At 39.6% G+C, this 24,441-nt stretch overlaps 3 protein-coding genes across 3 annotated transcripts; 2 read left to right on the forward strand and 1 right to left on the reverse strand.

Annotated features, from left to right (window-relative positions):
• The first annotated feature begins 96 nt into the window (after window positions 1–96).
• On the forward strand, window positions 97–1,745 carry nkx2.7 (NK2 transcription factor related 7). Its single transcript, XM_063898159.1, has 2 exons — window positions 97–334; window positions 1,210–1,745. Exons 1-2 carry the CDS (start codon window positions 97–99, stop codon window positions 1,743–1,745), a joined length of 774 nt encoding a protein of 257 aa, XP_063754229.1.
• A 5,207-nt stretch (window positions 1,746–6,952) lies between these two features.
• Window positions 6,953–8,452, forward strand: nkx3-1 (NK3 homeobox 1). The gene is made up of 2 exons (XM_063896496.1): window positions 6,953–7,202; window positions 7,486–8,452. The coding sequence occupies exons 1-2, from the start codon at window positions 7,016–7,018 to the stop codon at window positions 7,878–7,880; spliced, it is 582 nt and encodes a 193-aa protein (XP_063752566.1). The 5' UTR covers window positions 6,953–7,015; the 3' UTR covers window positions 7,881–8,452.
• A 4,665-nt stretch (window positions 8,453–13,117) lies between these two features.
• On the reverse strand, window positions 13,118–21,134 carry slc25a37 (solute carrier family 25 member 37). The gene is made up of 4 exons (XM_063897842.1): window positions 20,838–21,134; window positions 16,077–16,305; window positions 15,721–15,777; window positions 13,118–15,419 (listed from the first exon to the last, which is right to left on the reverse strand). The coding sequence occupies exons 1-4, from the start codon at window positions 21,033–21,035 to the stop codon at window positions 14,887–14,889; spliced, it is 1,017 nt and encodes a 338-aa protein (XP_063753912.1). The 5' UTR covers window positions 21,036–21,134; the 3' UTR covers window positions 13,118–14,886.
• Between the last annotated feature and the right edge of the window lie 3,307 nt (window positions 21,135–24,441).

Raw genomic sequence — 24,441 nt, forward strand, 5'->3', positions numbered from 1 at the left:
TCAGTCACTGAAGAGATACCTCCGGCGGCATCACCAGCAGATATAGAGCACGGTGCGTAAAAACGACCTGACAGTTCTACAGATAAAATGGTTGGGATGCATCTCAGTTCAACCACCACGACGCCCTTTTCTGTGAAGGATATTTTGAAGCTGGAGCACCACCATGCTTTTGAAAATGATTTCTTGATGAATGATCAAGTTGTTCCGATGAATTATCAGCACGCGTCCCGGCCCAGGGACGTGTATGACTGCCAAGCTGAGCCGTGCGTCTCTGGGATTCAGGATAAGCTCCATATTCACAACTCAGCAACAGAAGAGGAGATAAATGAGCAGGGTGAGATTTACAAGTTATTTAAAAGTGTATGCATAAAGTACTCTCTGATGGTCAGTCAGGTTCGTCCAGGCCGAGGGAATGGGGCCTTTAGAGCGTAATAGCAGGGATAGCCAACCATTACGTGTCACTTTTTCCTTTTCTTAAAATCACTAAATGTATAAACAAAAATACTAAGAAGAATGTACCTTGAATAAACACAGATTTACCTAAAAAAGACATTTACGTATTTGCAATATTTATCAAGGACATCCACATATGATCAACTCAATGTATGAGGATATGAGGAGGCAATGATTTATTGTATTATTACCTTTAGTCATTGATATCATTTGTGACAAGCTTTATATTTAATCATGCACATATTGTTTTAATAGAAAATGGGCACATAAGTGTTCGTTTGTTATAATTTCCCACAGATTCTTTATTAACTCATGAACTGTGTGATAAATAACTATGATATATGCATTGTTTTACACTTAGTTATTCATAAAATGTCGACTTTAAAACGTTAAGATAATCGAATTACTTAATATCAGTTGTTGTTTTTGATTTTGCTGTGGCACAAGTAAAAGTTTTACTTGGTTAACATGTGCAGTATGAACATTATTGTAAGCTAATATAAAATATACTGCAGGTATCATGATGAGGTATAAAGTGTCGTCTTTTGCAAAACATCAGGAGAAAATCATATAGCTCCATCACAATACTTTCAGTTTAAAAATAATAAAATTGCATCTTATAAGTATTTTAATACTTACATTTGATGATGATAAAATATGTAATTTGGAAGTCAAATCGTTTAGATTATTAGCATTTAGCTGTTTGTTTGGGTTTTTTTTAAACTCTATTTGACTGTTTTATTGTCTCCTGTGTAGATATAAGCGGTCTTGACAGTTCACATGAAAGTGACAAAACCCTCAAGAACCGATCCCGGCACCGCAGGAAGCCCCGGGTCCTCTTCTCCCAGTCCCAGGTGTCCGAGCTGGAGAGGCGCTTCCGGCAGCAGCGCTACCTGTCTGCCCCGGAGAGAGAGCACCTTGCCCTGTCCCTGAAACTCACCTCCACACAGGTGAAGATCTGGTTCCAGAACAGGAGGTACAAATGCAAAAGGCAAAGGCAGGACCTGTCTCTGGAGCTGGGGTTCCCACCTGCAGGGAGGAGGGTGTCGGTGCCGGTGCTGGTGCGGGACGGGAAGCTGTGCAGCTCTGCACCGTATAACGTCACTCTGGGACACTATAACCCCGTGTTTGGATACGGAAACAGCGGCGGTGTGTGCGGCTGCGGTTATCCCAGTGGGCCACCCTCAGCCGTACAGATGTGTAATAATAATCAGATGGTGGATTTAGCAGGTGAGGGGGGCTTCAACCACGGACACTTCCAGGCTTCATTACAGAGTGTAAGGGGCTGGTGATTAAAGCAGGGAAATGGAGTGTATTATAGCATATTTCAATGGTAAATTTGTATATATTGTTTATGTGTCTTTTGTAATTGTTCTGTTGTTAAAAAAGTCTTATAATAATAATAAATAATTGGTGGATATTTATTGTCTTAAAAAATATGGTATCCTTTAATATTGTCCCACGAATATTCAAATTATCTACACATTTGAAAATCAGGTTAGAAAATATTGGTTACAAAGTTCGTGTTATTTCGTTTTAATGCTACCAATTAGCTTCTTTCTGTAAGAGTTATCATACATCATTTGTGTTTTAATGGATTTATTGAATTATTATTCTGCATTGGTAGAAGGAGACACTGCCGGACTTTTACCAAAAACAGTGTTAAAAAACGTTTGTTAAACGTCAACAATGTTTATTCTTTGACCAAATAATAACAAATAGGTCATTTAATTCAGTTAAAATGTGTAATTCCTTTTAATTCCCAATTAAAGATAACATACCTGATAAGAAACCCTTTAGTTAGCCGGTTGTGGCGCTATCCTCTGTGTGTTGTTATCAAAGAGGGCCATCAAACAGCTAATGGATGAAGTGACATCTGACCTGCAGGGCTGCTCTATCAAACTGACCTCATTATTGTCCCATTCACAAATCCGCTGATAAGGCTGGAGAGCTTGTCCTGTCCCGGAGCTTTGCTTGGTAAACAAACCCGCAGACACAGTGGCTCTTTAACTTCTTCAAACTTTCAATCACACGGGAAACAGTTCCAGTCCGACCTGTCACTCACCGATGAGCCGCAGATAGGGAGGAATCCAGTCGCAATGCAAAGAAATAGCTCTTAGTTTTATTTGAATTCGTGCTGTTTAACTTAGTCCTACAAACTGAAGGTAATATATTATTTTGCATCTTGTAAAACATTGAAAAACTGGTAATCCACTATGTAATTTAAGTGGATTTACATTAAACTTCGCACCAAAAGCTTACGGTATAAAAAATATGTCGTTTTTATTATTAAGTCCACCAACCTTGCCTGTGTGCTCCACATGCCTGATATTTTTTTAAAATATTATATAGGTGTCAAATTATATTATATGTTAATTGACTGTAAGTGGAGTGTGTGTTGGTGTTTCGCCCTTAATGGATTCTGACCTAAAGGGCCTGAGGAGGAGAAACAGCAGAGAGCAGCTGAAGGAGCTTCTCCACTCAGATAAGGATGAAGCTGCAGACAGAGAGGAGACCAGAGACACTTCAACCGATCAGATTGTGTGTGTGTGTGTGTGTGTGTGTGTGTGTGTGTGTGTGTGTGTGTGTGTGTGTGTGTGTGTGTGTGTGTGTGTGTGTGTGTGTGTGTGTGTGTGTGTGTGTGTGTGTGTGTGTGTGTGTGTGTGTGTGTGTGTGTGTGTGTGTGTGTGTGTGTGTGTGTGTGTGTGTGTGTGTGTGGGTGTGTGAATGATGGTTGACCCATGTACTCTCATTCAGGAACTATAAATACATAAAATTAATTCTAAAATCAATCACATTTTGTCAGAAATACTATAATTCAATCCTTTTTTAATCAGGTTTATTGCCAAGTAGATTTACACACAACATAAACACGATATCAGGAATCAAGTATACAAATTATCACTTTAAAACTATTTTAAAACAACAAGAGTTTCCAGCTATATGAATACACAAAAAGTAAATACAATAAGAATATGACTAAGAATTCAATATGTGCAGCGGTGCCGCACAGTATATGTTGCAACATGCATTCTGGAGAGAGGAGTCCAGAAAATAGGCAACATCATCAAAAAATACTTTCACAGATTTCGTAAAACATTGTTAAATCTATAAGAGAATTTGGAGAATAACGTAGTTCATGTGCAGGTGTTTTTTGGTTGTAACTTTTTTAAATATAGTATATTGATATGCAGACAGGATCATTTCAGCGGGCAACTGAGCTGCTAATGGAGCAGAACAATAGCTAGTGTAGTGTGAGAGACAGAGAGAGAGAGAAAGAGAGAGAGAGAGAGAAAGAGAGAGAGAGAGAGAGAGAGAGAGAGAGAGAGAGAGAGAGAGATACCTGAATGAAAGCAGGGTAAATAAAGATGCTAGATTACACTGCGATGATGAGGGTCAGTTTAAATATAGGATGACGTGAGTCTGGTCATCAGTGAAACAACCATTATAGTTTACTCAAAAGTTTAGCTCATGCTGTATTACGTCAGCTGTTAGGAAGTCAGATATGCCTCTGGTGGTGCAGTAGCCTTCTCAGTCTGATAATCTGTTTATGATTGATGTGGAGATGATTCACAGACTCCTCTGTCCAAACATCCACCCTGTGACCACTAAAGTTATGTGCTACACCACGATGAAAGATAACTATTGACAGAGTATAATCAGACTCTCTTCACACTAATCCTCTGGTGAGTTAGCTCATTGTGTGTTTGTTCCTGTGGTTTGAAGTGGCTGCTGGCTTTGTTGCCCTGTGATGTTTGGCTTTAAAGCTCCCTCTTGTGGAAGACTCTTACATCACTTTCACATGACAATAGGTTCCTTTTTACCAACATGACGAGCAAATAGGCTTTGTGCAGGGGTGGATAGTGTCTAAGTACATTTACATATTTACTCAGTACTTTTTGAGGTACTTGTACTTTACTTCCATTTTATTCTACTTTATAGTTCTTTTTATAATACGCAAAATGTTACACCGCTACGTATACAAACTTTTGTTTTTGTAAAATGAATTTTATAAAAAGATTAAAATAGACAACTTTATCAAAATGGACATTTGTCTGCACTGTAAAACCCTGAAGTGTATTCAACTCATCGCTTTAATCGATAACATTTATAAGCTCATACAATGTAAGCATGAGGAAACATTTGAATTGACTCCAAGTAACTTAAGTAATTGATTCTACGGTAATTAGATCAGATCGGATATTTTGATCCCAGCATGTAATCAAAGCATCGTACACACATTAAATTAAAACGATATATAGAGAATAAAATATAGACATCTCATCAGTGGAGGATGTATAAATCAATACACATCATAAACACACAGATTAAAGTTAGTGAACAGAATAATTGGCATAACGTTACTTTGGTAAATAAAGTCATAAGTACCAGATCTACTCAGATTATTGAACTGAAGTCTACTACATTTCCTAACCACTGAATGCCGCGTACAATCCAATGACATATTTACCATGCCAGACAATACATGGCGTGAAGAAGTTGTGCAATAGGCCAGGTGCAGCTACTGTATAATACAACACTGATGCTGAGCAGATACAACTGTGACAAATCTACAGTTACAACAACGTCTGACTTCTTGTCCTCTCAGACAAAAGAAGCAGCGGCAACACAACGGAAGATTGATGGCACAACAACTTTCGGTGTCTAGAAGAAAAACATCGTCACCACATAGTTTAAACTGCAGAAGACAAATGCCTTCCCCGGGCTAAAAGGTCAGAGGTGCTGCTGAGTGCACAAATATGCAGCCGAGTATCTGTGCAATGAATGATCAGGAGACAACAAATAGGAAGGAAATGTCATCGTTTTCAACTGAGAGCAATCATGAGGATTGTCTCAGCATAAGGGCAGAGGATGACAGCATGGCGGTGGAGGCGCTCTCACTTATGCCTTTGTTTTGCTCCTGTCATTGAGCTGACTGCATCTCTGTGTATGACAACTAAACATGTTTTTGATGAAGTGATATTAAGGAGACAAACACTAGAAATAAACACCTAAACTTCAGTGGAATCAGAGATTGGATATAAAGTGGAAGCTTTAATCCTTTTCTGTTGTGAAATCCATAATGGTTTAAGATAAATCGAAAGAAAGACCGTACCCAGACAGAGGGATAAAAGCCTCCTGTGCTTGCAGCTCAACATACTTTAGCAGACAGACGGTCACAGACAAAGAATTCAAGGTGAAACGTATCGTACTGAGGATCTTAATGCTGTGTTGACAAGACAGCAGCTAATGCTTAAGAGGAACATCGGTAGATTTTAAACAGATGGCTTTTTATAGTGAACGCAGCACAGGAAAAAATAAGTAAGGAAACTTGGTGTGGGGTTGGTGCCAAGGAAGCTGGGGGAGTCACCAGGGCAAGGGGCACGGGGAGGATCATGTTTATCATACCTACATTCATGCATTACCAACTGAAGCATGAACTCCCCGAGGAGCGCAGACACGGCCAGTAAACGCCTCATTCTCCTGGAGAAAGTCAGGATGAGCCACGGAGAACAACAAATAAACAAACACCGAGCAATGAGTGTGTCTGTTTCAGGAGCCGGCCTCAATGTGTCAAAGTCATTAGTGCTGCAGTAGGTACGACCACCCACTCTGACCCCCCCCCCCTATACACACACACAGGGATGAGCTCATGAGGGCATGAGGACGAGACATACACCTTTTTAAGTTTAACGTTACATTTGAGAGAGATTATTCAAGATTTACTCCAATAATATTACTGTCTGGACAAACACATGGACACTTTTTCTCCATATGAATTTACTGATTCCCTATCTGGTAGTAAATTAGCTCACTTTGTTAATTGTTGGTCGTTGGTTTATGATTATAGAAAGACAGATGCTTTTTTGCACCCGGGTGTCTATAGTGAACAACCCGTGTGCTGTTATGTAACGTGTGTGGCTCATAAAAAATATGGGAATAAAACATGTCGTATAGTAAATAAACTTTTAAGTTTAATTTCACAAAGAGGAGTTCTTGATATTTGGTCCATTTCATTTATATTAAGGATAGACTAGATATTGATATTGATATTGATGACTAGACACCTATCTGTATAATTCAATATAATACGTTCATTTATACTATATATTATATGTAGGTTGGACTGTAGTTTAGGCTTGGTTTCTGAACTGAGGTGTACTGGATATAATCTTTATTATGTGCGACTATACATTCATGTATATTTTTTAGATTAAAAGTACATTAATTGTGCATTAATTAACAATTATAAGCTTTTTTTGTGTGTATCATGTGCACATCATCATCAACATTATCGAAACATATTGCATGAAAACTATATATATTTAAAATAAGACACCATTGCTTGATCTGAGAAATTCCCGTCAAGTCTGAAGAGGAAAAGGAAAGTCTTTTAAAGTAGATGTAGTATTTGGCTCCTCTTGTCCCGCCTCCTTCTCTTGCCGGTGCAGCTTAAGTGAACCCGCCCTGCTCTTGTATAAATTCAGCCGGTGAGAGAGTGTGAGGACACACACTGCTCAACACTCTGCCACCGAGAGGCCTCTAATCTGTGGATTACAGGATGGAAATGTCAGACACCGACAAACCTCTGACCTCCTTCCTCATTGAGGACATCCTCTCCTTAAAGGACAGCTCGAGATTAAACAGCAAACACGTTTCACAGAAGATGGAAAGATATTCACAGTGGGGAGAAGGAGCTGAAAAGTTCTCAGAGCAACTCAGCGATCAGGAGTTTGGAGAGCAGACAGGTGAGCTCCTGCAGACTTTAAATAGCAATATAATGAATAGATTTATTTCACTTTACATTGCAGAATATTGTTTTATATAAGGTACATCATTGCATTACAGGTCAGTATAAGCATGTGTGGCTATGTTGTATAAATGTTTGGCTTTAAGGAGAAAATGATTTTCCTTATTCCCAGGGGTTTACATTGACAATCCTGAACTTCTCTTTGAACCATCACTTCACAGCCTGACATGCAGACGTGTAGTTTCCCCCCTTAATGACTTAATCACATCTTTACTTTACAGACTGTCTGGACACATCCTGTCCCGGCACCTCAGAGTCCAGCAGTCTCTCCTCCGTGGGAAAACAGAAGCGCTCCAGAGCTGCGTTCACACACATCCAAGTGCTTGAACTGGAGAAGAAATTCAACCAGCAGAAATACCTGTCGGCCCCAGAGAGGGCCAACCTGGCCAGCACCTTAAGACTCACAGAGACCCAGGTGAAAATCTGGTTTCAGAACCGGAGGTACAAGACCAAACGAAAGCAGCAAACGTCAGAGTTCTGCAGGGACAAAGTGGAGGGACTGGGCCTGAGAGACGAGCTGGTCCGAACTTCACTTATAACATCCTTCTGCAAAGCCTATCAATACAGACCCTACCTGTGGGACTACAGTGGTCCCTGGGGGCCCACGTTATGGTGAAAGGGAAAGGATGTGGAACTATGATTTAAGTCATACACCTATGTTTAGTTTCCTTGATATTTAGGCTATTTGTTCACTATTAAAGTCTTTGTTATTTTGGCCTGATTTGAACCCACGTGTTACATTTACCACTGTGCCATTTAAAAGGGTTTTGCTCCGACACAGATTCTGTCATTTTGTTATAGTTTAAGAACAATCTCAAGTCGACTGACACGTCGTTGGAAAATGGTTTGTTGATTCGTTGTTAAATAAATGTGGATACATTTTATCTGATAAGAAATATATAAATCATATGACTTGAGCTTAGCTTATTCCTCACATATACAGTCATATTTTCAGTCAATTCTGTATTAAAGCTCAGTTTGACTCACATTTTTAAATAATAATAATATGAAATATATTTGTAGACATACATAGAAGAGAATATGGATGTAAAATAGTTATGCTTATAGTTATGTAGTTCTGGAGCAGCTCTGATTAGACAGTAAAACTAGATTACAACACAAGACAAGACAGAGATAAGTTTGATATTGCAAAATAGAGCCAACAAAAATAAAAGCCGATTCCCTTAAGAGCCTCTGTCCTGATTATATGAAGATAAACTATATCTGGGTTGTGATCATCGAAAAACATTAAACAGATGAGTTCATACAAAAACTGTAGACAATCAGAAAGAACAAAGGAACAGATGGAAGAAGATATAAAAAGACAAAACGTTTTATTCAAAGTTAAACACACAGTATCAAGATGCACTAACACAAGCAGAAGTGTACTGTAGGAACTAAAATCATTTAGTGATGATTAAAGTCTGAAGTGCAGCTTAAATAAAACAGTATGTTTTCTCAAAGTTTTGTCAGGAGAAGCAGGCACGTGGCTCATGAATGTGATAAAGATTATTATGGTTACAAAACCTGTTTGTTAACATCACTGCCACTTTGGGACGGACAGAGGGTAGGAGAAGGTGATCTGAAACTGGAAAGCCATCTGACAGGGTCTCATTCATCGATATTCATCATCAAACTTAATGAAAACATTTATTTCCTAGCATTTAATTATAATCTTCCACTTAAAATGTGGTGTCAGATGACTGCTGAAACCACTCACACAATAGGCAAATTCAAAACAACGCACATCAATTCGATACAAACTAAACTTCATCGATATTTTGGGGGTTCTTTTGGTTATTTTTTACCAAAATTCGTAACATAAGATGTAAAAAGTGTCTAGTTTGAGACATTAGAATGACCAGATCTATACGTCTAAGCTAAATAGTCCAAGGTTTATCATCTACTTAAATCATGGGCGGTCTAATTGTGGCTGTGGACCTTATCCATTATCTGGTCCCGTGGCAATTTAGCCGTTAGCTTAGAATGCCTGCAGCTGTGTGTCAGAACGAGACACGCTATGTCCTTGAGCGGCCCTGCCACAGGTCACACACAGGTGGATGTACTTTGTTATCTTTAACTGTATTAATACTGAACATACAGTACAGTGTCATCATAAATCACATATTTACATTTTAAGCATTTATGTATGACAAAATGAGATAAAACCTTCTTTACATGAGCTGGCCAAAGTCATACTATGCACCGTGCACATGTCCTAAAACATACAATACAAACATTTCAAACATGGAATAGTACAGAGTGAAAAAAACACTTGTAAGGAAATTCTGTTAACTAACATAAGGGGTGTACACATTTCCTAAAGAGCTCTCTTGAATTTTTCTTGAGAAATATTTATACCAAAGTTGAATAGCATCAGAGCATAACTCCATGCAGGTTGGCATGCTGCCTCAGTACAGAGCTGATAAGATGGCATGCAGGATTTAGGGTTTAACATATTTAAGGAGGGTAAGTTTGTTGTAACACACCCAAAGTGTGAGCAGAGGGCTGATGGAAATGATAAAGAGAGACTTACAGTAAGAGCTCTCCGACCAATAACCTGTTTGACTTTGTGAAGTAGTTTCCCTTATGAGTGATTTGTCTTATGGCTACAAGTGTCAGAAGATGATCACGAACGTTTCCTGTTGCCGGCTGTCTCCAAAGGATTCTATTTTAAGTGTTGATCATTCCCCTTTTACACTACAGATGGACATGAGCTTAAATTGTACCATAAAATCCAACAACATCTAAGAATGTGAAAGCTAAAAAAACAACTTTTGATAAAATACTAATCTAGAATCTGAATTATTTCCTTAAACTAAACTGAATTCTTATCAACAGCACCATCCATTGTATGCCCTTGGAGTAAACAGGTAATTAGACATGAAGAGGTCAGATAGCATCTGTTTTGACGGCATTGAAAATCTGTCAGTATCTCTCAGCGTCTGTCAGTGTCTCAGGCCGCACTCGAACACGCTCATCAGATAAAGGAGCTTGTTGAAGGGTGAAGCTGAAGGTTAGGAGAAGTATTATTTTGGCACTTGCCATTGTAATACCTGCACTTCCGCCGTTTCAAAGGGACACGGTACATTGATTCTCAGACACAGAAGACTTAAAAACAACATCCTCCTGTCTGTTTGGCTCTCTGGCTCGGGGAATGTCTCTAAATCTGTTTCAGCACCTCCTGGATCAACTGGATTTGTCAAGTAAATGTTGAATAGAAGGTATGAAATCCTGGCCTAACCTCCTCTATACTTGGATCATAGATTCTGAATTTTAAGATTTTCCTGGGATTTGGAATAAAGCCAGTATAAACAAAGAAACTCAGTGTTAAAAGGGCCTTATCATGCTCATTTTCAGGTTCATATTTGTATTTTGCGCCTCTCCTGGGACATGTCTCCATGCTTTAATGTTCAAAAAGCTCTTTATTGTTCTCATACTGCCTGTGCTGCAGCACCTCTTTCACCCTCTGTCTGAAATCAGAGTCAAGTCGGCTCTGATTGGTTAGCTGGATGTGATTTGTCAACAGCTTAGAGCTGTCCCGCCCCTTATCACAAACCATGTGCTGGAGCGCTCGACAATAGAAGTGTTACATAGTGATGTCATTGGAGGCATTTCAGGCATGGAGGGAGTGTGGGGAGAGAGAAAATGCCACTGGAGGGAACTTTGGGATTTTAGCCTTTGCAGACTATTTACATGCACAAAAAAAGGCACCACAGGAAAGGGGAAATCGAAAATGCATGATAGGGCCCCTTTAAGCCTTTGTTATGAAGACTTCTTTGTCTCTATATTTAGGGATCTGATTGTGAGCTGCAGTGTGGTCGTGGAGCCGTCGTCGTGCTCTTCAAGGTGGCCAATGATGCTTTGAAAAACAAGCAGATCTTCATAACAGATGAGGACGAAAACCAAACCCCGACCACAAAGACGGCCTTTGTCAGCGTTCAAATATGCCGTGACTGTCGGACAAATTTGCTGGAGTTGATAAGAAGGTTTAAAACAGCCCTGATCTTTTTCACATGGGAACACTCATAAACTTCCTCAGGTAGTGTAACTGGATCCCTCATGTTACGGTACCAGTAGAGCAGCTGCCTTTCTTCTCCCATCAGAAGATACACTGCTGCTTGTCCGAACATTGATTGTGATCAGTGTGTATGTGTGTGTGAGAGATAGAAACAGCGGGAAAACAGGCAGACACACAGAGAGAGAGAAGGGTTATTTTCCAGTGTACTTATCTGTGGGATAAAGATTTCAAGTAGTGGGACAGTTTACTTCAGATTAGAGTGATTAGAGAACAGTATGACAAGGACAGAGGACATGGGATGAGGGGGCCGCTCATTGTGCGCTTCAGATAAACAACCTGCTCATGGACAAGGGCGAAAACTAAACACATCAGGGACATCAGCCTTACAGCACAAGTGTACGTGTCCTGAGGCATGTTGGTCTGGAATAAAGCTCTCCACTGTCTGCATCTCCCCAAAAAATCTGATTAGTGTTGTTTTTCTGTTGCTATACTGTATCTTGTGTGGGAAACACAGCTGAAATACTGTATTCACCTAAATATAAACTGTGGAGTTAAAAAAAAATTGCCTGTTGAGCATTCATGGTCTCAATGTCGATATCCTTTCGTGAAAAAGTAAAAAAGGTTTACATTTTTTCTATATTTTTATTTTGTCTTTGGCCAATCATGTAACATCCACATTCTTACTGACACTTTTACTCTCAGTGACTTACATAATAATGCAGATACATGTTTCAAGTTAGCCATACCACTGTTAGCTTCAAATGTGCTAAATCTTGTAGGTGCTACATTAGTTTTTTTTTAGGTTTAATGGCATGTGGGTTTTTTAGTTTAAGTTTAGTCTTGTGAGGCAAACATAAACACAGAGCCAACAATTCTGGGCTGATTATGACTCCAGCATGTGGATCCAAACATAATGAAATCACCTGGTTATCATTGTGTTTGTGATGATGGTGATAGCCCGCTGTGTGTGTGTTACAACAGCCTTTAAATGATACCATACCACCCTCTACTGGAGATCAAGAACTACTGCAGGATTCACAATCAACCAAAGGGTAGATCCACAGACATCTCACACTTAATGGTATTTAACTATGCATATAGAGCTGCTTTAAAATGATTGGTCTCCGTAATGTCAATGTTTACCCTACTTCAATTAAGGCAGGTATATCTTGATTGGTGTCTTACTGTAGTAACCTTATAATTCATATTCAATATGAGCTTTTATAATTTGCCAAAAAACAGATGAGCAGTGTTTAAACAAGAAAAGTGTGAGCACTAACAGCATATGTTGAGAAATTACATCAGTAGTGAGTGGAAGATATAGAAATATGATATAGTTGCATTGGAAAGGTTGTGGTTTTTAACTAGAAATATTAAGTGCTTGATGTTTGTATACTTTTTTATCTGAGAGAATAAAAAAAACAACCAACATTTCCCCAGTATGAGCGGGTTAAGGACATAGCTTATCCAGGCTAATACTGGTTCTCTCACACACATATACACACAGTTCTTCACTTGCATGTTTATTTCAGCTCCAGTGTTACAAACTGTAGCAGCATTGACACAATCAATTCATCATTGCATGGCCATACTTCCGCGCATTCCTGTTCTGGAGGTGGCACTCTCTCAAAAACCATCCCGACTCCTGCTTCAAACATTTGTGCGTGATCAGCGTAAAATTATTTACATTACGGAATTACCCATATAGCATATCATCTCTCCTGTGTCCTTTCAAATGTCAGCATCTATGAAAAAAACCACACTATTTTGACACTTAAAAAGTACAACAAAGGGTGAGGATGATGTGGGAGTGCCAAAATAGCAGAATGCGATTCATATTCAAAAGTTATATTTTCATTTATTTTTCTTAACCACAGGATTCATTTAAACTCAGTGGAGTTCTGTCAGTGAATCCTACTGTGAACTCACTTAGATTATAATAAAACATCATGAAGCTATGCTAATTTATACACTTATATATTCAAGCCAATTGAGAACACATTATCCCTTCATGTGAGATCACCACTGTATTGAAATTAAGTATTTTATCAGTCAACAACAATAACGCAATCATGGTATTTTTAAAACATATTTCTCAAGTACTTTAGGAGGTTATAGGACTTTTATTTCTGACATATTCAGAAAACAAGCCTCTAAATAAGTTCAAGTGATGAGGGGTTTTAACACTACTAGGGGGCACATAGGTTGCATGATTATAATTCACAGCAGGAAGGCAAACATAATTGTATTTACAGGTTGAAAATAAGATGCATAGAATACAATGCACGTCTTTGGCATATTAATATGTCTCCTAAAGAATCTGCTCCTAAAGTGTTTGTGAGACCGCTGGAATCTGACGAACTCCGTGAACTCTAACCAAAGGAAAGAACAGACTGTTTAATTCAAAACAAATAAATCTGGATGCTTGCATCAACGTCTGGAGGACTGTCTTGACTTCTGAGTGGAGAAGGCAGTGAGCACACAGGAAATGTGAAACTATAACAGGATGAGAGGGAATAAAAGAAACAGCGTTGCCTGCCTGCCAGCGGATTTAGGCTTTTACTCTTTTCACGGCGACAAAGTGTGCCTCACAGGGTCAAAATAAAAGGCATGGTGTTACTTTATTATCACAGAGAGTCTGAACTTTAAATTCAGTCAAAGATATATTTTTGAAAACATGTTATATACACATCTATGACCTTAAAGTCAATACGACACAGAATTCAAAACATCATTTTGTGAAAGTAGAGAGACGCTAACTCATTTCTGAAAAAGAGTCATCCTCAAAATATATAATCCTGTTTTTGAATACATATAAACAAGCTGCCTTCTTTCTGCAACAGGTATCTGTCAATGACACTATTATTGTGCGTACGTCAGCGGCATTGTTTGCTTCAAGAAGGCAAATAAGTGGACCTTTACGGTGTATGACAAAAAAGGTGTTTTGCACTTAGAAGCGTATGAAAGTGCAACAAATTAAAAAGCTGCAGACTGGTATTTGATATTTGTATGCAGAAGTAACCAAAACATCATTCAGTTTAGCAAGATCAGATTTGACGGGCTCAGGAAAGAAGGTTAGCTTCTGCAATGAAACCTAAAGCAAAGAAGTCACAATAACCATGAGGCACTTGGAAAGCGCAACTGTTCTGTTTGCCGTGGAGTGAAAATGAGGAATGTGTTGCAATGTTTCTTGTTAATAAATACGCGATGAAACAAAACAAACTAACGGCGCTGAGTTTCTTTCCGCATCTGTAAAACACAAGCCTCTGCAAGCTAACAAAATAAATAAGCAGTTCCAATATTAAAAACTATAAACATCATTCAAGACAACTTAATTACACGCTCTCCACATGTGGAAAAGAGAGAGCGTGGGGGATGAGGTGAGCGTCTGTGGAGTGGAAGAAGAAGAAGATGAACTCTTCTAAGTTTACCTCTGTTGCATTTCCTGCTTCTGCAGCTACATTCTAACTTTACAGACACACAGATTTAGGTATGTGATCAAGTTCAGCAACTGCTTCAACGTGACGACTCCCCTGTGTGACGACATCTTACGGTATTTCCACACACAGTGAGCTCATGTAGCTTCAGGTTGGAGTCTTCTTTATTTCATCGATCGAGGTCCCGCCTCATATTCCAGGTGCTGCTTTGTCAGGAAGTACTTGAAGAACTCGTACACTGACCAGGCGATGGCAGTGGAGGGCATCTGGTATATAATCCGAGCTTGGGCCCCCTTGAAGAAGGCCGCGAGACCCCCGAGCCGGTACACTGTCCTGAAGGTGTTAGCCATCCCCGATAACTGTCCGCTGACGTTCACGGAGCTGAGCGCTACGTTCTCTTGAGTGTTGAGCAGAGTCTTACAAACGTCCAGCGGGGTGGTTATTGCTGCGGAGAGGGCTCCTGCTGCGGCCCCCGACACGATGTGGCTGCCGGGGTGGTAGTGTCTGTGGGGGTTCAGCTGCTCCTGCATCAGCTCGTAGATCATGAAGTGCACGGCCTGGAAGGGGATGTTCATGGTGAGCTGCGTGCTGTAGCTGCGGTAGAAAGCTCCCACTCCCTCCGTACGCGTCACGGTCTGAACACAGTCCCACAGCCCTCGATATGGAGAGTTGTACATTTGCATCCTCTGCTTCACCACTGAGCCATGGACAGGCAAAAGCAACTGTGTTAATATTATTTCCCATATGCAATGTAACCGCTTTTTAAAAATCTCAAATGACATGGTAGGGACAGGCGTTTAAAAAGATGACGAGGCTGTTTCTTTTGACCAAAAAGATAATTGTTTTAAAAGAAAAATGACTTCTATTTTAATGTTTCCAAGTTAAGTATTTACATTAGGGCTGCACCATTAATCGAAATGTTATAAAATCCCCAAATATTGACTAAGCTAGCGTCAGCATAGACCTGTGCATCACATAGAGAAGCCTTTTGGATTTACCTTCAGCTGGGTTCATGACTGCGTCGTGGAGAACAGTGGCCACACTACCTGCCAGACCTGGTGAAACATAAACATATATTGTCCAAATGAATTACTGTGATTAAAAGAGTTTTAACATCAAGTTCATGTTATGCAGATGTGAGGCTGAAGTGATTCATTTTTTCCAGCTGTTGGAATGCAAGAAAGAAACACTGGATGGTATAAGCATATCTCAGAGAGCATGATTGGATTTGTAATATTTGGATGACTTTATCCTCTCCGCTGTAAACAGGATGCAACACCTCCTCCGGGTGTTGTTACTTAGTGTATAAGCAGTCAGTCCGAATATCAAGATGTTGAAACGTGGGAACATTCACCATTTGCCACATGGCTGTTGCCTCCGTTCTGAATGACGTCGCTTAGTGAGCGTTTGACTCGCTCATAGCAGGCAAAGTAGATGGCATGTGCGGGCCCCGCTCCCATCATGGTGATGTTGAGGCCCCTCAGTGGCCGGAGTGCCCCCTCTGTCTGGATAATCTTTTTCAGAGCCTGATACACACTCTTGTACTGTGCGTTTGGCTCCGGCTGCAGGCTCTGCATCCTTGTCTGAAAAAAAGAGAGATATTTAAAACATTGTGACATATTTTCAGGATCATATTGGTATTTCTTCTCTCCTGGGACATGTCTCCATGCTTTATTGTTCAGAAAGCTCTTTATTTTTCTCATACTGCCTGTGCAGCAGCACCTCTTTTCAGCCTCTGTCTGAAACCAGAGCCCAGTCTGCTCTGATTGGTTAGCTTTCCAGCTCTCTTGTGATTGGTCAACTGCTTAGAGATGTCCCGCCGTTCAGCCTATCACGTTTAATGTGTTGGAGCACAAGCCAATAGAAGTGAGAGTGTTTTAAAGTGACTATGTAATGGAAGTAAACCAAGGAGGCACTTCAGGCAGGGGGGGGGAGTGAGTGGGGGAGAAACTCCTTCTGGAGGGAACTTTGGGATTTAAACCTTAGCAGATCATTTACATGCACAAAAACCCTTTAAACACACTACAGGGGGGGGGGTGTCAACATCCAAAAAAGCATAATAGGGCCTCTTTAATGGTAGTCCAGCAGTGGCTCAGTCAGTAGGGGCTTGGACTGGGAATCGTAGGGTCGTCGGTTCGAGTCCTCGAACAGACTTGAAATATGGAAAGTGGACTGCTACTTGGAGAGGTCCCAGTTCACCTCCTAGGCCCTGCTGTCTTAAGATATTTAGCAAGGCACCGGACAGCACGATAGCTGCCCACTGCTCCTAGTACTAGGATGAGTTAAATGCAGAGGACTAATTTCACTGTGTGTGCTCTGCTGTGTGCATGTATGTGACAATAAAGAGGGTTTCATCCTCCGATTCTCTTCTCTAGTGTATCTGAGGCCCCTGAGTGGCTTTCAGGCGAGCACCTGTTGTATGCCATGATGATTTCTGTGTGTATTGTCCCCCGTCACATTTTCCTGACAGTAAGAGTACTTGGCGGCAGTAAGGTCCTGACTGAGTGATGCGTGTCTCTCCTGGAGCTGGTGTTGGAAGCCGTGGCAGCGCTTTGTTTTCACCCAACCATGCCAAGTTATGTGGAAACCACAAAGCATGTTTTTCTTATATTAAGATATCTGGGGCTGGATCAGGAGATAGGCCTGTTCTATCCTCAGCATGTCTCCATGTGTTTCCTCCCTTTGGCTCAACAATAAAATATCAATTACATTTCCGCTTGATTTGGGAATTTTGGGCACGCAGATCTTAATAGCACGATTTACGTTTTGAGTTGGCATGACCACACTCACACTGTACTGTTGAACACAGAGAGAGGCTAAATCTGTAGATCTAGAAATTATCTGAAGGGTATTTTTTGAGTTGGTATAAAGTAAACCACGAATAGTCCAAACTGTATTCCAGATCAGAACTCTTTTTTATTAATAACTTCTCAATGGCTGATGATTCAAATATCTTAAGACAGTAACGTTGTCTTAATAACCAAACGCCTAAGCTTGTAGTCAAAGTTTATAGGCGGTAGACGGTGAAAATCTAAATGTGATTAGGGTTTTAAAAAAGGGAACGAAGCCTTACGTTTCTCCTTTCAACAGACTTGCATTAACTCCAAAAAACAAATATTAAATGTGTTCAATATTTAATACCAATAAATATGTGGCTGATATAGGATTATGGAAACATGTAGGCTATATTTGAAAGTGAGTGAAGTGATAAAGTGTTGTAAAGTGTGTCAAATGCATCGTACATCTGTGGTCCAACCGTATCTTTGTAATACAACTCATGCTCACAATGACTTTTGTGGGTAAAAACCACCAAGAATTCATAGCAATAACAAGCTGAGGTCTAACATGAGATTTTAAGGAACTGTTGAAAGAGGACTTGCTTCAGACGCAGATTATATTTTCATTAGGCTCTCAACAAAATCCCTTGTGTTTATTTACGATTTATAAGCAAACAAACTTTTCGGGGTTTTTCTAAAGTACTCATAATATGATTAAGCTAATAATAGCATTAAATTAACCATGAGCTCTTTCTGCATGAATATGCTGGACCACAGTTGGACAGTGATAACCAAACCATTGAAGCATACCTAAAAAGGCAACGCCCCCTCTACTTCAGCAGTCTTGTCTCTATGGCGGTTTTATAATCAACACCACAGAAGAGTTACTGCAGACACACACCCTCTACTGCGCGAGGCGGATTCCCAATGTGCACATCAGTGATAAGATCCGCCTCCTTTTATCGACACTCCCTGAATGCTAGCTGCATGTCCTTTCCTACAGAGAGGTGGACAGCTTCAGTGGATTGTTAGCACTATCCACGTATTACCATGTCCTATTGAAACCAGTCATTGTGCTAAAGTCAAGTTACAGCTGGCATACCTCGACATTGATAGTGTAGGCTTGATCATTTGTGCTTTTATCATTTATTTTAAATACATTTGGGATAATTAATCATCATTAATGTTGATATAGTGGGTGAGGCCCACATTATAACATCTAGCACCCATTGGTAAGCTCAGGATATTTCATCACGTTCAACCTTTAAAACCAGGAAAAGACAACAGGGGATATTACAACATCCAAATATCACAAAATCACACATATTTGGCCTTAATCTGACATAACGAGATGGATATAACATCGACATGTTACCCAGTTCTCTTTCTTTCTCTCATGTGAAACATCAATTCATATATTAATGAAACACAGGCTGTAAATAAATGCATTTAGGACTCTTTTTCGTGTCTTTTATGCCCTTTTATTTCTGTACTGTATAATGCAACTGTCAAAATAATATGAAATAGGAACATTCTTAATTCTTTCATCAGCTTTAATCCACTGAAATTTCAAAACGGGTTCTTTGTCAACTCCAGACACGAACTGATCAAACTGAATGAGCACCTTCTGGAAGGTGCTTGTGTAAACTTAGAAACTTTAAGAGGAAATAGCCGCAGTGGTTTGAGTAATAGGCACATGGGTTCATTTGGAAAGACTTTGACTCGAAGAAAGAGGATATAATGTCTCTCTCTTTTTTCTTCATTATGTTTTATTTCCTGTGCCACATCAAGTGTTAGAAAACAGGAGCTGAGCAGAAGAAGAGGATTGTAGGAGCAAAGTTCACATCCAAACCAACAGTTTACTTTGCTAATTTTTAACAAGCTTAAAACTAGTCAAACACCTAATTCAGTTACATAAACTTCAACAATGGCATTCAATGAACTCATGTCCTAAACACTATTCACACAGAGCTGAAGTGAGAAGGAGTTTCTGTTTGATTTTTAAGAAGAAAGAACTCTCAACTTACAGTTGAATGAAATGTTAAACACAGGGGCATTGGGTCTATTTTAACTCATTCTTGATTACTTGTTTAGTCAGATTCTTCAAAAGAAGGCTCACCCAAATTCCAGGAGGTCAATATGACGTCTAAAATGTCTTTTGTCCTCTGCCCAACGAGTAATCAGTTTGCAGTGAGATTGATGAATCCCCACATTTCACAAGATGTAATTAGTAAATATTCGGGATTGAGAATTCCCTGGAACAAAACTAGTTTCACATTCATTTTAATGTCATACAACTAGTTTATTTATGTACGATGCGTCAGCTCTACTGTTAGTTGCATTGGTTACTCTCCAACAAGAACAAACACACTGTATATTTTTGACTGTTTTATTATAGGCCTACAGGACACAGGCTTATTCTTTAAGTATATTATTTCATTTATATATGTACTGCATGTGCACTTTGCCACTGTTTGTAGTACTTGTTGGATACTAAACTTCAGTTTGTTGTACTGATACTCACTGAAAGCAATGACAATGAAACTTCATCTCATCTAATGGCCAAACAAATGTCTTGATCCTATTAAAAAAATATATTAAGATCATTTTTAATGTTGATGTTCTCTTCTTATCCTGGGGACTTCAACAGTGAGACAGCTGACTTGTGTTTACTGATCAATGAACCTGTGAGTTGCCACAGAAGTAGACTTTGAAATAGGACTTGAGGAGTTTAGCAACACTGTAAAAGTTAGTGTTGACCCTTTCGAATTGTAGATATCTTGAGGTCATATAGGGTTTGACTGTTAAGGCAGTCTGACCTGTTTAACAGCTGAGTAAGGTACGTGACCTTCACTTACCCTACTACGTAAGAGTAACAGGGGTAAGTCTGGGTAACGACTTGCGTTACACCTTGAGAAGAAACAAGAGCCAGTGAATGAAAGAACAACTCTGGAATAACATGGAAACTTGATTACACAGAGAAAAACGAGCTCATGCCTAAAATGAGAAGACATTTGTGTTAAAATGCTTTAAATTAAGGTGACACAGGACGTCCAGCAAGCTTTTCATGTTAGCAGATCACACCCAGATAGAAGACTAGTAAAACTGCTCCGTTTGGCTTATTTTGTATAACCATTTAAATCATGCTAGCCTGCTCAACTAGTTGGTTCAGTTGAAGCAAGCATGCTGTCGTGCTTATATTAGCTAAGGCTAACTAAGGATGGGCATATGGTTGCTAACGCTGGTTAGCAACCGATAGCATGTTTTCATTTAGCAGCCCTTTTTTGCTAGTTGTTGTATAAGCAAAACACATGTGATTAGCTGTGTGTGTAGCTTACCTTGACAGAGTCCACGGGGTACATCACCGTGTGCTCCAGTATGCCAGCCACGGCTCCTGCTGTCATGTGGGTCGCCACTGAGACATGAGGTGGCAAGCTCTCGTAGTCCGCGTCAATATCAAAAGGCTCATCGTCCTCTTTGCTTTTGACCTGCGACATGTCCAGAGTTGCCACCACCGGGTCCGAGCTCAACTCCATGCGTGGAGAGCTCTCCCCCGTCCAATATTCACCACAACAGAACACTCAGAGAGCCGTCGGCAGCATGGATAACCACAACATCATCGCTACTTAGTGGAGTTCCAGCGCCCGTGTGACGTCACAAGTCGGAGGCGTGGCAAATAGGATTATGGACCAATCAGATTTAGGATACGCACCAATAGGGCGGGCTCTTAGTTTGAGGCGTCCAATTAAAAGTTCCCTTGGTCGATCCCTCTGACACTTCAACTGCTGTGCATCCCTGCTTGTCTCTGTCTTTGAATGGGTTTGTCAAAAGTGTTTATCTCATAGTCCTGCTTGAATAGATAAATAGGTTTGGTCCTCTTATCAGGCAGCGTTTGTTTTCACTATAGAAAACTGTGCAACTCCCCTCACTCAATTTCCACCTTGTATTTGTTTTGCACTGAGTATAGTTGTATCCTTCAAATCGTGTAATACTCTCAGGTATTTTAATTAAAAGAAAAGTCAGTGGAAGTCAGTTTAATTGTAGGCTATCTGGGTTAATTAACTGATTCATAAACAGTGTTGGGTGTAACGCGTTACAAAAAGTAACAGAGTTACAGTAATGAATTACTTTTTGCTGTAACGCAGTAATATAACGCATTACTTCTGAAATTTGGGTAATAAAATACCCGTCACAATTCTCAGTAATGCAGTTACAACACGTTTTAACCCGAATGATGTGGCGTTTTGTTTCTAAGAATTCACAAACATCGCGAGACATTCCGACACCAGACATAATTGTGCAGGTAGAATAGTAACTCGGTAAGCCTGTTTACTATCGGTTAAGAGGGCTGCAGAAACAGATTCACAATGCAGAGCTGCAGGCTCACAATGCAGAGCTGCAGGCTCACAATTTTGAGCTGCAGGCTCACAATGCAGAGCTGCAGGCTCACAATGCAGAGCTGCAGGCTCGGAGAAAAGACAAGAAAGAGACAGGAGAGAGCGCAGGCCCAAGCAACACAAGGTCACTTTCTCTGGGTCTGCTATGCTGCTTGAACCCAGAGAAGTTCAGAGACTCGTGGCAGAGTGTTGAAGATCTGCAGCCTCTGTCCTCTGTGGAATCGCCAGCTTTTAGAAAGCTTGTCAGCCAAATCTCCGTTAACACACCAATGATAAGGTGAGCTAACGTTCATATACAGCAGGTTACAGGGCCGTGCAGAGGCTCCACTAACATGTTGTTAATAACACACAGAGACGTCATGTTACCGGTATCACATATTATTCAGCCCACTTAAACGGAGCATGAGTTTAATTTCAGCATGTACTGCCAGATAGATAGATAGCTTTAATTAATGAGCTGCAATAAACTATTTTGTAGCATTTAAAGTCAGACTTTTGCGGTTATTTTAGTGAAAGTAACTCAAAGTAACGCAAAAGTAGTGTAACGCATTACAGAGACAGTAATAATGTAACTTGTTACTTTAAAAAGACAGTCATAAGTAATACAGATGTAACATGTTCATGAACATGTTACATCTGTCAATGTTTTAGTTGGTCAAGGTGAATCCTTTTTATTAACTGGTCATATTGTAAGTAAAATTGCAAAGAAACCAACATCAAAAATAAATGTGGGGGAGCAACAAAGTGAATATATCCTCTATGTAAAGTGGAAGAGAAAGAAATAGTTAGATACTTCCAAGCACTGGGGGTTGTAAAGTATATCCTTCAAAAAGCAACAGACATGATCGAAATTTGACTTAAAATATAGTTTTGCTAGTTGTCTCTTTGTTTGAACACTTGATATGCAGGTAGTAGTTTTGTGTTGCTGTTGCCTGCCACTAATCTTAACGTTTTTAGGAAGACTGAACCATGTAAAGTGTTTAAAACCCTACTGTAAGAGAACTGGTTATTTTTTCAAGCAACCTGTATTTTTGTAAGGTATTCTCCATAAATGGTAAGGAGATTATTATTATTTCTTTTTTTTAAATGACACAGGTCAACCAAAAGGATATTTTGAAACCCCTTTCCACTGCCTAACATCGATTCACTAACACGGAAAAAGACGGAAAAGTTATAATTGGCATTCATTCTCTGGACAAATGAATCTACAGTAGTCATGGGAAGTAAATATGACAAAAAGTTAAAAATAATAAGTGAGTTTATGCAACAAAGACGTCACAACACCCACTCACTTGTAACCCTACTTAATTCAACATACTGATCTGCGTGAATCATCCCTACTACACGCCATGTGAACAAATAAGGGAAAAGGGAAAAGCCACAAAGGGGTGCACGTCCATCCCTTAGAATCAGCTCTTTAAAATAAGACTATCATTATAGTTTTTTAAATGTACATAATGCTAATGCACAGGTCCAAGTTCATTACATGTTCTGTTTCAAGGAGCCTGTTTATAACAAATGATCTTAATGTGGTTAAATAAATGTATATACTTTCTCATCACATCTCTTATTCCTAATAATTTACACTAGGCTGTGTCATCCGGTCTCTTGTTACAGGCCAATAGTTTAAATTTCACTTTTATTTTCAACAGGAGGCTAGTTTTTGTTTAAGATAGCAGCCGATTCAACTACAACATAATAAAAATTCAGTGTCAATCCACTCTCCTTATTCCACCACACAGACAGTTCTGAGCCATTGATTCCTCCAATTGGTCAAAATATTGTATTTGTAAATTATTTGATTCTATTAAACAAATAATCACAGTATTATAAGAAGCGTTATTCTTAGTAGAAGTAGTATTTCCTGTCCTGTTGACTGCATCATTTATCTACTCTGTCTCACTCAGCGTTGAAACCTCAGCTTTAGACACAGACCACACTGCAGTGTCGCTGTGGGTGTGTCAGAGAACTGATACACATCGATGACTCAGCACTATAGGAGCCTGGCATCTTAAAGAGTCACCTGTTAGATCAGTTGTATTACAGATAAAGTCGTGTCCACATGTTCAATACGGAATCTAGTCAGAGAGGAGTTAGTACTTTTGAATGAACCTTTTTCTCTATTCATTTTTTAGCTAAGACTCACAATTCTCCTCTGTTGTATGCTGTTGTGCAAGGTGTTGGGAGAGGCTTCTTTTAAAAATGAGTGATGCACTTTAACCTCTTAGCCAATCGAGGTTTGACCTTTCCTAAGGGCTTTAAAAAAAGGTGTGCGCAATGTTTGCTCATCATTTCAGCAGATTTTGTCAGGGATAAACTGGTTTTTAGGACCACTTGAGACTTTTATGCTATCTGTAACTTTGGCCTCCCCATTACTGATCATACTTTATGAGAAATAAAAAAGATTTCATTTAATTGGATAAAAAGTACATTTTTCTCATATATATTTAGACTTTGGGCATGTGTACTTTTTATTAAAATATATCATAAACATAATATGTATATCTTATGAAAAAAAAGTACAAGTATTTGTAAATCCTGACTG

Source organism: Eleginops maclovinus, chromosome 12, assembly GCF_036324505.1.
Source record: "Eleginops maclovinus isolate JMC-PN-2008 ecotype Puerto Natales chromosome 12, JC_Emac_rtc_rv5, whole genome shotgun sequence".
NCBI classification, from domain to species: Eukaryota; Metazoa; Chordata; class Actinopteri; order Perciformes; family Eleginopidae; genus Eleginops; species Eleginops maclovinus.